Below are 13,112 nucleotides of genomic sequence, written 5' to 3'. Positions count from 1 at the left end.
CAGCTCGACGAACTGAGCAAATGTCTGTGTGTGTGTATGTGTGTGTGTCTGTATGTGTGTTGTCAACTAAGAGGTCGAGATCTCAGAGATGGCTGAACCGATTTTGATCAAACTAGTCGCAAATGAAAGGTCTCCCCGTCACCCAAAACGCTATTGAATGGTTTTGAGATCGGATGTTTACTTTTTGAGTTATTCGAAGTTTTAAGTCAAAATTTTCAGTTTTTTGACAGTATCTGTCACAATTGACCTTGAAAACAGAATATGTTTTCAGACTTAGATTCCGCACGATAATACCTATTCAACAAGCCATAGATTGTTAAAATCCGTCCATTTTTAACGGACATATCGAAATTTTTGTGTAAACGACTTTTTCCCTTATTCCAGCAGTAGGAGTTTTGAGCGCTGTATGACAAAGCAATGCTTGGGAGCAACGGAAAAAACGATTTTCTATTCTGTTACATACAATTGTTTCTAAGTACCAAAAAGACTGTGTACAGCATCCTTTTTCATGACAATTTGCCTCGGACCGATTTTAGCACGGCTCGTTTTTGGCAACATAATCGTTCGAATATGACATATATAAACCAGATGATGGCAGAATTTTTTTAATTATATTGTTTTAAACTACTTACAGCAATAAATGCTGGAAGAACATAACATCCATATACCATTCGTATCAGTTCGTCGAGATCAGCAAATGCGTGTGTGACAAATAATTTCACTCAATTTTCTCTGAAAATTTCTTTTCTACAAATTCAGATTCATACGAAAATTCGTATGCTCCCAAACAAAGTTCCTGAATTATGTTTGGTTCCGACCTCTGGTTCCGGAACTACAGGATGATATATGGAACGAAATCAAAATTGTGTAACTCATTCTTCTCGTAGATGGCTGAACCGATCTAAGATTCAAATGAAATCTAAGAATCATCTAAGATGCAAATGGAAAGTTTCAAGATTCTTTTAAACATCTTGCTCTTCAGTCAGATCCAACTTCCGGTTTCGGGGATACAGGGTGATTAGTATAAAAATGTCTATTCCACATAAATTAATCAGGTTTATCGGGTTAGCAGATTTGGATAGTCGATAAAAAAAACTTTTTTAGTTTTAGTGATATTCAGTTGTCGATTCAGAAGGCACCTAAAAATTTAATTCGAGCTATGATTTCTCAAAAATGTCTTCACTGATTTTCAAATATTTTGAAACAAATGTAAACTATACAGCTATTCAGGTGAATTTATCTGACTTCGGCCATACCGATTTTAGAATTCAAGTTCCAGTATAAAATCGTTTCTCAAAGCTCAACGCGTTTTCTCAAGCGTTTTCTCAAAAAAGCCTAATCAAATTTCAGAAACAAAAATTCAAATTGAATTAAACTTATATACAAAATTAATTAGTTTTATACATACATACAAAAATTAATGAATTTTATCCAATTAAGCTTCAAAGTTGTACTCAAAACTGTAATTTATTCGTCATATGGCCATACGAATCGGTTTGGGTTATGCTGGTTCCTAAAGTGGAACTTACATATCATGGCATGTTTAATCAATTATCACACTTCTAGATTTAAATTCGATTGTATTTGCAGTTTCGACATTACAGAGTAATGAGTAATTACAATCTCAAATTGTCGCTTAAAACGACGGTCATTAAAATAATGTAATGAAAACTTAAACACCGAAGAATATTCATGCAAAAAACACATGCGGATTGATAAAAAAAGGTATCATCTCACTGCTAGGTGGATTAATCACGTTTTTTTTACAGTATCTGTCACAATTGACCTTGAAAACAGAATATGTTTTCAGACATAGATTCCGCACGATAATACCTATTCAACAAGCCATAGATTGTTAAAATCCGTCCATTTTTAACAGAGATATCGAAATTTTTCTGTAAGCGATTTTTCCCTCTATTCCAGCAGTAGGAGTTTTGAGCGCTGTATGACAAAGAAATGCTTGGGAGCAACGGAAAACACGATTTTTTATACTGTTACATACAATTGTTTCTAAGTACCAAAAGGATTGTGTACAGCATCCTTTTTCATGACATTTAGCCTCGGACCGATTTTAGCACGGCTCGTTTTTGGCAACATAATCGTTCGAATATGACATATATAAACCAGATGATGGCAGAATTTTTTTTAATTATTTTGTTTTAAACTACTTACAGCAATAAATGCTGGAACAACATAACATCCATATACCATTCGAATCAGTTCGTCGAGATCAGCAAATGCGTGTGTGACAAATAATTTCACTTAATTTTCTCGGAAAATTTCTTTTCTGCAAATTCAGATTTATACGAAAAGTCGTATGCTCCCAAACAAAGTTCCTGCATTATGTTTGGTTTCGACCTCTGGTTCCGGAACTACAGGATGATATGTGAAACGAAATCAAAATTGTGTAACTCATTTTTCTCGTAGATGGCTGAACCGATCTAAGATTCAAATGAAATCTAAGAATCATCTAAGATTCAAATGAAAAGTTTCAAAATTCTATAAAACATCTTGCTTTTCAGTCAGATCCAACTTCCGGGGTTTCGGGGATAGTATAAAAATGTCTATTCCACATAAATTAATCAGGTTTATCGGGTTAGCAGATTTGGATAGTCGATAAAAAAATTAACTTTTTTAGAATTCCGGTTCCAGTATAAAATCGTTTCTCAAAGCTCAATCGTTTTCTCAAAAAAAGCCTAATCAAATTTCAGAAACAAAAATTCAAATTAAAACAAACTTGATGAATTTTTAAAATTCAAACCGATATAGAAGATGACAACCCCGAAAAGCTTCAAAGTTGGACTCAAAACTGTTGTAATTTATTCGTCATATGGCCATACGAATCGGTTTGGGTTATGCTGGTTCCTGAATACCGGCTCTGGAAGTACCTTAAATTACCGTAAACTCTAGAGTGGAACTTACATATCATGGCATTTTTAATCGATTATCACACTTCTAGGTTCAAATGTGATCCGATTTGCAGTTTCGACATTACAGAGTAATGAGTGATTAAAATCTCAAATTGTCGCTTAAAACGACGGTCATTAAAATAATGTCATGAAAACTTAAACACCGAAGAATATTCATGCAAAAACACATGCGGATTGATAAAAATAGGTATCATCTCACTGCTAGGTGGATTAAACACGTTTTTTACCATATTCTTAGGAAAAACGTACCAGACGAAAGAGAAAACTTTTCACTGTAGCTTACTATTATGACTTACTCTCAGCGAGTACCGAGTCTTTCAGGATTCCTCTTCAAAGTGATTGTTGATAGGTGATCGTTATCACAAAAAAATCGCGAGACATTACCGACTTCAGTGGAAAATGTAATAGAATTGCAGTTAGGAAACAGATTAGTTTCAAATTTCCTGAAACCAAGCAAACTTGTTTTTGTTGGTTATTATTCTTTGTTCTTAGCCTGTGCACGTTTTTATACTCAAGTTCAGGCATTTCTCTTTTAAAAAATGTCTAGACTCATAATTTACATAATTTGATTTGATACTCTACCGAGTACGCCTGAATGTAACGTTGAACCACTCACGCATTTTATTGTAATATTATCATCGACCAAATGCTCCAGCATTTGTTTTATCACCCAACTCTTTGGTGTTCTTAAAAATAATATTCAGCGCTGCTCTCACCAACACCAACAGTGCATATTTGGAGCAGGTAATTTAATATAAAGTTATTTCACTGTACCTAATATTTCAATATACTTTAAGAGTGAAACTAAGCGTCAATATTCATTGAAATTAATGTATTCCAATTTATGTCGTTTTCGTTTTTAAATTGCACTACACCGGTGTAGTGAAAGCTGCACCTAAACCGTTCGTTTTTACCAATTGCACTACACCAGTGCTACACTTTTTCTGCACCGACACCACTGGTGTAGCACTCATCAAAAGTTTGGTGTAGCTCTGTGCAATGGAATCGTTAATTGTAGTCAATGGTTACTGTTTATGTTTTCGTCTTTTTTGTTCGTTTATTCATGCCTCAGTGTAGCACTGCACCGGTGTAGTGCAAATTAAAAACGAAAACGCCATTAGTTTTACATCGAGGATGGATTTGAATCGAATTTTTTTATTCAACTGATGTCCATTTCATAGTATTATTTATTAAGAAATAGTGTGAATTTCATTATTTTTTTCAGTGTATGTATTAATTCATAAGAACGTATTTGTTTTTAGGCGTACTGGTACTGGTGTGAGATATTATCCTTGAAATGAATTGGATTGGAATTAAAAGAACGGATAAGGAATATTCTATTAAAAGAATAAGTAAAACTTGATAATTTTGAAACATATTTTTTCCCTCTTCCAATTTTTGCACCACCCTGGATTTTTTAGTGATAAATAAAGAATTTTTGGACATGTTAAAATGGTATGTTTTCATATTTTTTAAAAATGTGGACGACCAAAATATTTAATTTTTTCTAAAAAATCAATAACAGTCGACCATGCGTTCCCATCAAATTCTGAGAGAAGGAAACGCATGGTGCTTTATCTTAGCAGTTTCTAGTAGTAGTCGACCATGCGTTCCCATAAAGCTCTCTTAAAACGGAAACGTATGGTGCTTTGTTCTAGTAGTTTATGATGCAACTCAAGCACAGGGCTTAGAAATCAAAGTAACGAAAAGAAGGAAATGAGTATCAACCTTTGCATAATACATACACGATCATACTTCGGGTACAACCTAGAAAGCTACAAAGCGAGAACTTACTGGTATGTGGTTTATATATGAATGGTAGTAATATATGAACGTTGCGAGTATCACACATATGCAGTTCGGTTACGGCAGTCAAGAACTAGAGCGAGTGACTGTATATAATTCGATGAGTCGATAGTGTTTCATTAAATGGTCAAATCGTTTTGCACTGTTGGGTCTCGTACAACGCGGTTTTCTTTTTGCCAGCTCTGTACATTTCACTAAATACATAGCGAGTTGAAACAGCAGTGAATTTATTTTTTCTTTTTTATATTGGTGTCAAACAAAAGTTGCCACTGATGAAGGTTGGAATCGATTTCTTAGAATTGTTTTTCCATAAATACGTTTATTACTTAAGGCAATTTACATAAGTTGTTCTTCGCCGTAGCATCACTTTTACATAGAATTCTTATCCTAATATAATACTACACATCAATTTGAGTTTAATAAAGCATATTCCTCATATTTTTTAAATATCATATTATTTAAACCAAACGATGAACTGCTATAAATTTTAAAATAAGCTGAAATTTTTATACATTTTGTGGTTGATTTCATAACCCACTTGGAGTTTTTTTTTATCAGCACATCATTTTTAATAAAATTTTGCTATTGGATGAACTAATGGACGCAGTAGGAGTCAGAACTAAGACTCAAAAGGGTCAATTATTAAATTGAAACTTCAATTGTCTTTATGAAATGATTAAGAAGTTCCATGTAAGAAAGGTCACGAAAAAAATTTCTAAAAATTATTGACTGTATTATTCATTTAAATAGGAAATGGGATAAAAATGTTATAAAAATACATTGCTGTTTCAATGCACACATTTTTTCTCTGATTCTTTTCGTTTATTCTATAGAATTATCATCGTCACTTGGTAGCTGTTCTGATTTAAGCATTTCTGACAATATTTTCGCCGGTCTCACAATTCTGGATAAAAACCGAGCATAAGGAAAGGTAGTGAATAATGGCGGCCTCGTGTGAACAGCAACCAACAGTTCTATTGCCAATAACGCATTCACAGCAACGGCGCTGGATTCCCAAATATCCAGTCGAATTTGTAGTGTACTCGATATAGTATTTGTAAGCTTTTAAAAATGAGACTTATTACCGGCCCGAATAGCTTTTTTGTGATCTGTGTGTCTCAATTGGGTCATCTCGTGATAAAGCTTTAAATCCAAAATTACTTGGCAGAACATCCTTTTCAAAAGCTTCTGTTCCAGAGTTACTATATTCCGATACTTGTTGCACTCGTTCCAATCCAAGGATTGATAATATTATCTTATTAGAACTTCCCGTTCGCAATTTGAACAAAAATACGAATAAATCTTTCTTATTTACACCAGCATATCACGAAGCTCAATGATATTTGACCATATTAAACCTGTAAAAACCTGTAAAAATCGACTCAGCGAATCAAGTTTTTTAATAGACATGGTCGATAAATGCTTGACTTGAAATTATGCAAAGGTTATAACAAAAACGAAAAATAACGCATCACTATTTTTTATATCTGTTGTTGTTTCAAATTTTAGAATAAATATAAAAAAATATAGCGCTATCAGTCTACAAACCATGAAAACCATCATGAAGATATTCGATTGACGTTTTCAAACACAAAATTCCAACTTTATCTTTATCATACATTTTTCCAGAAAACTATAGACATCCCTCGATAACATACCTTTATGATAACTTTTGACACTGTAATGAAATTTTCATTCTTTCTTTCATTATTCTTTCTTTACATCCATCAGCAACACGTAAAAAACTGACACTCGCTCTAGTTCTTGACTGCCATAACCGAATTTCATATGTGTGATACTCGCGACGTTCATGTATTACTACCATTCATATATGAACCACATACCAGTAAGTTCTCGCTTTGTAGCTTTCTAGGTTGTACCCGAAGTATGATCGTGTATGTATTATGCAAAGATTGATACTCATTTCCTTCTTTTCGTTACTTTGATTTCTAAGCCTTGCGCTTGAGTTGCATCATAAACTACTAGAACAAAGCACCATGCGTTTCCCTTTTAAGAGAACTTTATGGGAACGCATGGTCGACTACTACTAGAAACTGCTAAGATAAAGCACCATGCGTTTCCTTCTCTCAGAATTCGATGGGGACGCATGGTCGACTGTTATTAATTTTTTAGAAAAAATCAAATATTTTGGTCGTCCACATTTTAAAAAATATGAAAACATACCATTTTAACATGTCCAAAAATTCTTTATTTATCACTAAAAAATCCAGGGTGGTGCAAAAATTGGAAGAGGTAAAAAATATGTTTCAAAATTTTCTAGTATTTTTTAATAAAAGAAATACATCTTCAAAAATTTTGAAAAAAATTTAAAGCATCCCCATAATGCCTTAAACATGTCTGATTTTTTTCAAATTTTTCGGAGAAGCAGTTTCTTCAAAAATCAAATAAAATAAAAATCAATAGAACCACCCTAGTTCCGTCAATATGGCAGTTAAAGGGTTGAAACTTTGAGAAAATAGTTTACAGTCTATGACCTTTCGAATGTGGTATAACAATATGAATTCCCTTTGAGGGCAGATTTTACATGCTTATCCTGCTATAGCCTTTAATGAGCACGTTAACATGCTTCTTTAGTTTGTTCAATTGCATATAAGATTGCATCATGAAATTATATTCAATTATTACACCATTGCACCAAAGCTACTCTAACGACCGATTCCAATTTTTGAACATTTCCTACAAAGCTCCTTTTGATAAACCAAACATAGTCGATTTAGTAAATGTTTTTGCTAAGAAAATTGTCAAAAAAGCACTCTATATTTTGTTGTCTCATTCATACAATTTAAAAGGGCCACGCTACACACTTCGTAACTTTGTATTATTTAATTTAAGCTCCAAAAGTATATGTATGTGCCTTTTGGTTTGCGACCCTGCTTCCTATTGGTAGTTAAAGTTACTGCATATAAAAGTTTAAATGTTAAATAACTTTTTAAGGAAAAGGTCAAACCGTGCACAATCTTCAAGAAAAATGTGTAATTTTACGTTTTTAGTAATTGTCTCGAACATAATAGACACTGAAAATAATTGTAAAAAAAGTTATGCAAAAAAAATTGATTTTAAGTGCATTCAAACGAAATTTCTTCATATATCCGAAACTTTTTGCGTTAGAACTATAGCTTCTTCGGTAAAGTTTTTTCTCATTAGAAGTTCTAAAACTATGTAGAAGACATCGTTTTTCTACCTCTTAAGAGAAAAAAGTTGTTGAAATCAACTTTTTTCGTAGTAGGCTTTGCACATTTTTTATTGTTATCAAATCACGAGATATATTTTTGTGAATGAGTTCTCCAAAGGAACTATGTATATCGGGTCAACGGTTTAGCAGCTAGAGAATCAAGTTCACGTTTTTGTCGATTCAAACCACTGTGGTATGGGATCACCAGACCTTCATTTGAATCCAAGTTTGTGAAAATCGCTCAAACCATCGCTGAGAAAAATGAGTGAGATCGGGGAACCAGGATAGCAGAAATTAGTTTGTTTGACCGTCTGGTAAACAAGACCATTTTGCTTTAAAACAGCCGGAAGTCAGATCCAAACAAAATTCAGAAAATTTGTATGGGATCACAAGACTTTTCATATGAGTTTAGGTTTGTGAAAAAACGGTTCAGCCATCTCCGAGAAAGGTTGGTGTTTTTATTTCAAAAATTTTTTGCACACTTTATCCCTTACTTTTGAAACCGGAAGTTGGAACCAAATAATATTCAGGAATTTTGTATAGAACTACAAGACCTTTCATTTCAATTTAAGTGTGTGAAAATCGGTTTAGCCATCTTCGAAAAAAAATGTTCTAAAAAAAATTTTGCGTGCTCGACGAACTGAGTCGAATGGTATATGACACTCGGTCCTCTGGGTCTCGGTTAAAAAGTCGGCTTTCACAGTGATTGCATAACCATTCTATATTAGAAAGGCAAAACTCACCATATTTCACAACAAGTGACGCTTTGGACTTATTATTCATATTCCCCAGCATCATTTCCCCATCGTGAAGTAAGACTACCTGACTGATAGAATTGACACCTTGACGAATAGATAACCTTTGTTTGTTTGTTTCATGGACGAGCCAGTGCTAGTGTCTACTGCCGTGAAATGAGATTAGATCAATCTCGTTCACTGGGAGGTTTCTGCATCGTATCTCAATGAAAAATTCTTTGCGATTCTCTGCGGAGTACAGACATCTTTTCAACAAGGTTTGTATAGCAAACGAATTTATTTCTACTCGGACAGTCGATTACGATAGTAATCACAGAAAGTGCAAGACCAGAGTAATCCAAGTCAGTGTTTCAGTGTTCTTCAATGGAAAACGGCATAGGAATTTTTCTAGGTCGGGGCTCAAACAAACAACACCAGCGCCCTACTCTTTGAACCATCAACTCGAGATACTATTAGTAAGTACTCAGTAATTATTTGTTGGTAATATTTTAGTATTCAAGATACAATCGGCAATGCATGACTTAAAGCCGTTATGAGAAGCACAAACTGATTACCTTATTGAGCACGGCCGTCGCCAACAGCTGCTCGTATTTTTTCGGACTGAAATAGGGTAGATGCTCTTCCGGCCGCAATGGATGACCACTTTGATTCAGTAGCTCCGGTAACTTTGCCACCTCATCTAGGATGCGTTGGATCAGCTTACGAAGTTCAAAGTGTTTGTCGCTTGGGCTCTCGGGAAACTTTTGACCTTCGCATATTGGCAGATCTGAAAAAGGGTTAACATGTTAGCATGGTAGTACTGTTTGCTGTTGTGAAAGAACAAACACACGTTCTAAAGTGATTTATTTAAAAGTGATAAGTGCGTAAATACCAAGTTTTTGATTAATTACCCTTCACATCTGTTGAAACGAAGACTGTTGCGAGTCTTCATATTACTCCATTTAGTTGATTTATAGTCGTTAGCTTGAAAAGGACCCTAGACAAGAAAGCCAGAGTGATACACATATTTTACGTTATGAATTCTTGATGTATTTAGCGGAAAATCCATATATGTTTTTAAAAATTTCAAAATTTGATGTTACACTTTCTGTTGGTTCGCCTTTTGATCGTCCATAGTCATCATTCAGTACTACTATTGTTTATTTTATTAGTTCGTATTTATGAAACAAAACAAAACCCTCTAAGGAAATGTAGTTATATCTTAACTATAGAAAATAACACGGAAGAGTTTCATGCATAACTATCTTCCGTAATCATTATTTCTCAAAATTACGTACAAATACTAAAAAATTGTCTATTGAAATATATGCGGGGCATGACTACCGATCGTGAAAAATTTGAAAAATATACATTTTAAGTTACGCGAAGTGACGATTATATGAGCATAGAGGCAGGATGATCTTAAACAACGGGTAAACATCCATCAAAACAACGGATTAAACAACCACGGGGCAATATGCACCCTCATAAAGCTTCTTTTTCTTATTTAAAGAAAGTTTTAGACTTTTCGTTGACGAAATATTTGCCAGGTGGAAGATTGTTCACTAATGTTCATTAAATTGATAACTTATGGATAATTGTTGTAAGGGAATTCTTGAGCATTTTGCCTCACACAATTCGGGTCGTTTTGCCCCCAAAAATATGAGACGATCGATTTGACGATTTTTTATAAAACTGCAAATACATCGTCTGTATTAGAACTAATTTTAGAAACCCGAATGATTGGCAAAGAAGTTCACTGGTTACAAAATTAAAATCATCTTCCTCATACTAGAAAATTACGAACGAACATCAAAAATTACTTATAACAGAGACATAATTGTTTTTTTAAGTTTTCCAGATATGATTGAACCAACGCTACCAAAATTTTACAGTAATCTGTTGTTATGGCGGACTTTCAGTTTTATTAAAATTCCAGTGGAAAAATTGATAACTTTTGAGAAAAGCAAAAGGTGCATTATGCCTCGGGGGTACGTTTTACCCCTTTTTCCCCTATTTCATTTGGTTTCGTAAGTTTATCCCTTCGTTTTCCATGCGAACAAACAGAGCTATAATTCAATGGCTAGGGAAGAAGGGCGAAATTATGTCCTTTTTGTAACTTTAGATGGTTTCTGAACTGTTCATTACCTGAGGAATCATCCGCAGATTTGTCTCAATACCGAATACCAGGTAATTTCACAAAAAATATACGATAACGTAACTTCATTATCCACACAAGGAGCATAGAAGTAAGCAAATCGAAAAAAGTGAAACTATTATTCTGTGGATTTATTCAGTGAATGTAGAAGGAAGGTGGAAAGGTTTGCATAGGTTCTAAAGATTGACCAACAATTTATTGACTTATCAAATATTGATAGGAGAATCTACGATAATTCCGAAATAGGAATTGAAACCAAATGCAAAATATTCGTCAATGTTTTTTGACGTAAATACGATTTACTTTATTTGGGGCGCCTTTTCAAAATTTACCCTATGAGAGAGTGATAAGTTTTTGATCGTGAATATCTCTTGTTGTGTCCAACGTATCAACATAATTTTTGCTACATGCCATCGAAAATATGATCATCAATATATGATAACATTTTCAGTTGTATGACATATAATTCAAAATTAGAGTTTTCTGAACCATTTGGTATCAAAGAGTATCAAAGAAGAAAACTCATTACAGTTGATATATTTCTTTTAGTATCAGTTTCGCTGCAAACAAGAGCGATTGCTCATCCAGCTGCTGGTCGTTTGTATTGGGGAAAAATACAACAAAAAGGGAACAACAACGGGGAACATTATACAAAATCGGTTCTTATAAAGCCTCCAAAAACTATACAGGTTGCTTCTGCAAATCGGAAATAAAAATCATCGATTTTGTGCAAATCTTTAACAATTTTATTAGCTCGGTGCACTTTTAGAAAAGCGAAATTTTCACCGAACGAGTGCGAATAAAGACACAGCATTTGACTGCTTCGTGTTCGAAAAAAATGCTTCGAACTGTGTTAAATATCGCAGATAATTCACACAATTTGATAGTTTTTTTTTCACAGAAATATGCACATCCGAAATGAATAAATCGACATCAAAAATGTAAGCCAGTCGGCCACGTAAAGCTTTACGCAAAAAGGCCAGAATAAAAATTTTATTACAAAAAAACAAAAATGTCAATCCACACTGAGTCTTGCAATTAACACAACTAAGAAGGTGGTAAGCACGCTATGGATGCCGGTGAAATAATTTTAATTTTGCTAAAAGTTAGCAAATTACCTGCCTTTTATTTGTCGATTTTGGATATAAAATCTTACAATCGAGATCGGTTTTGGGTATAAAATCTAACAATGAAGATCGAGGACGTCGTAAATACTATATGGTACTCTAAATTTGTCACCTCTACGTTATTGGTTATTTTATTGCAAAAGTTATCAGTGATATCAGCAGATTGTGACATGTTATGACTAATTGATTTTCGTGGACCCCCTTCAAGCTGATACTGTTGTGCTCCGTAAGCTCAAATTGTACTGCTCATATGCACCAAGTTGATTTTTTTAATCTCACTTCCACGGGCAATTGTTTCACGAAATGCTTTGTTTAGTAAACTTTAAAACAAAATTTATTTTCTCGTTGTTTGCTAGAGAAAAATCTTCTAGTCATTTCAAAGTTTTTTGTTAAATACTAAATTACTTGTTCTATAGTGTGAACATTCTCAAAATATGATCCGGCTAATTTCGTTCGTTCAAAGTACTGTCCATCGTTTCCTATAACGTTGGACCTCTTTTGGAAAGCTTTCTGATCTTCTTTTTTTTCAATGGTAGTTTTTTTTGTAAGAAGTGAAGCGCTACTCGACTGGGAAGCATATGTTTCAATGGAGTAGTGTACATACTTCAACTAAGGATTCTATGGAAAATCGCTTCCATAAGAAGTGTATCGAAAATAAGCTATCCACATTCATTTGTGTTGTACGCATGTATTTGTGATGGTTTTTAATACTCAGATCGCAGCATGCTGTGCGTTTGGCTGTCAGCTTTCGATTCTTTACTTGTTTGTGCGGTTGAAATTCTGTTTTCAAAATGTCGCGTATTGAAAAGGAAGTGGAAATTAAAGTTCTGGACGCATGGCTAAGTGAGAAGGGTATTACTATGCGAAAATTGGCGAAGAGGTTTGGAATTCATCATGCCAGTGTTAAAAACTGAATTAATAAGTTTGGGGAACATTATTCTTAGGATGAGCTACCAGGAAGAGGCAGAAAACCCAGTTCTTCCAACCCGAAACTGGACCAGAAAGTGGTATCTCTAATCATGAAGAACAAATCAATGTCAATACGTGATTTTGCCAAAACAGCAGGAACGAGTATCGGAATGGTCCAGCGTATCAAGAGGCGAAATCACCTAAAGACCTACAAGAAGCAGAAAATCTCGGAACAAAGTGTAAAACAGAAAAAGC

At 34.1% G+C, this 13,112-nt stretch overlaps 1 protein-coding gene across 7 annotated transcripts in view; it reads right to left on the bottom strand.

Moving 5' to 3' along the window:
* Positions 1-13,112, bottom strand: part of LOC131436309 (uncharacterized) — a 131,914-nt gene that overhangs the window by 50,598 nt on the left and 68,204 nt on the right. For all 7 annotated transcript variants that reach the window (XM_058604968.1, XM_058604966.1, XM_058604964.1 and 4 more), the window contains one exon: positions 9,239-9,450. In XM_058604968.1, coding sequence (XP_058460951.1) covers positions 9,239-9,450 — 212 coding nt within the window. The remainder of the gene's footprint in view (positions 1-9,238; positions 9,451-13,112) is intronic.

The sequence above is a fragment of the Malaya genurostris genome, chromosome 3, assembly GCF_030247185.1.
Source record: "Malaya genurostris strain Urasoe2022 chromosome 3, Malgen_1.1, whole genome shotgun sequence".
NCBI lineage: Eukaryota > Metazoa > Arthropoda > Insecta > Diptera > Culicidae > Malaya > Malaya genurostris.
This window is presented reverse-complemented; position numbering and strand designations above follow the sequence as displayed.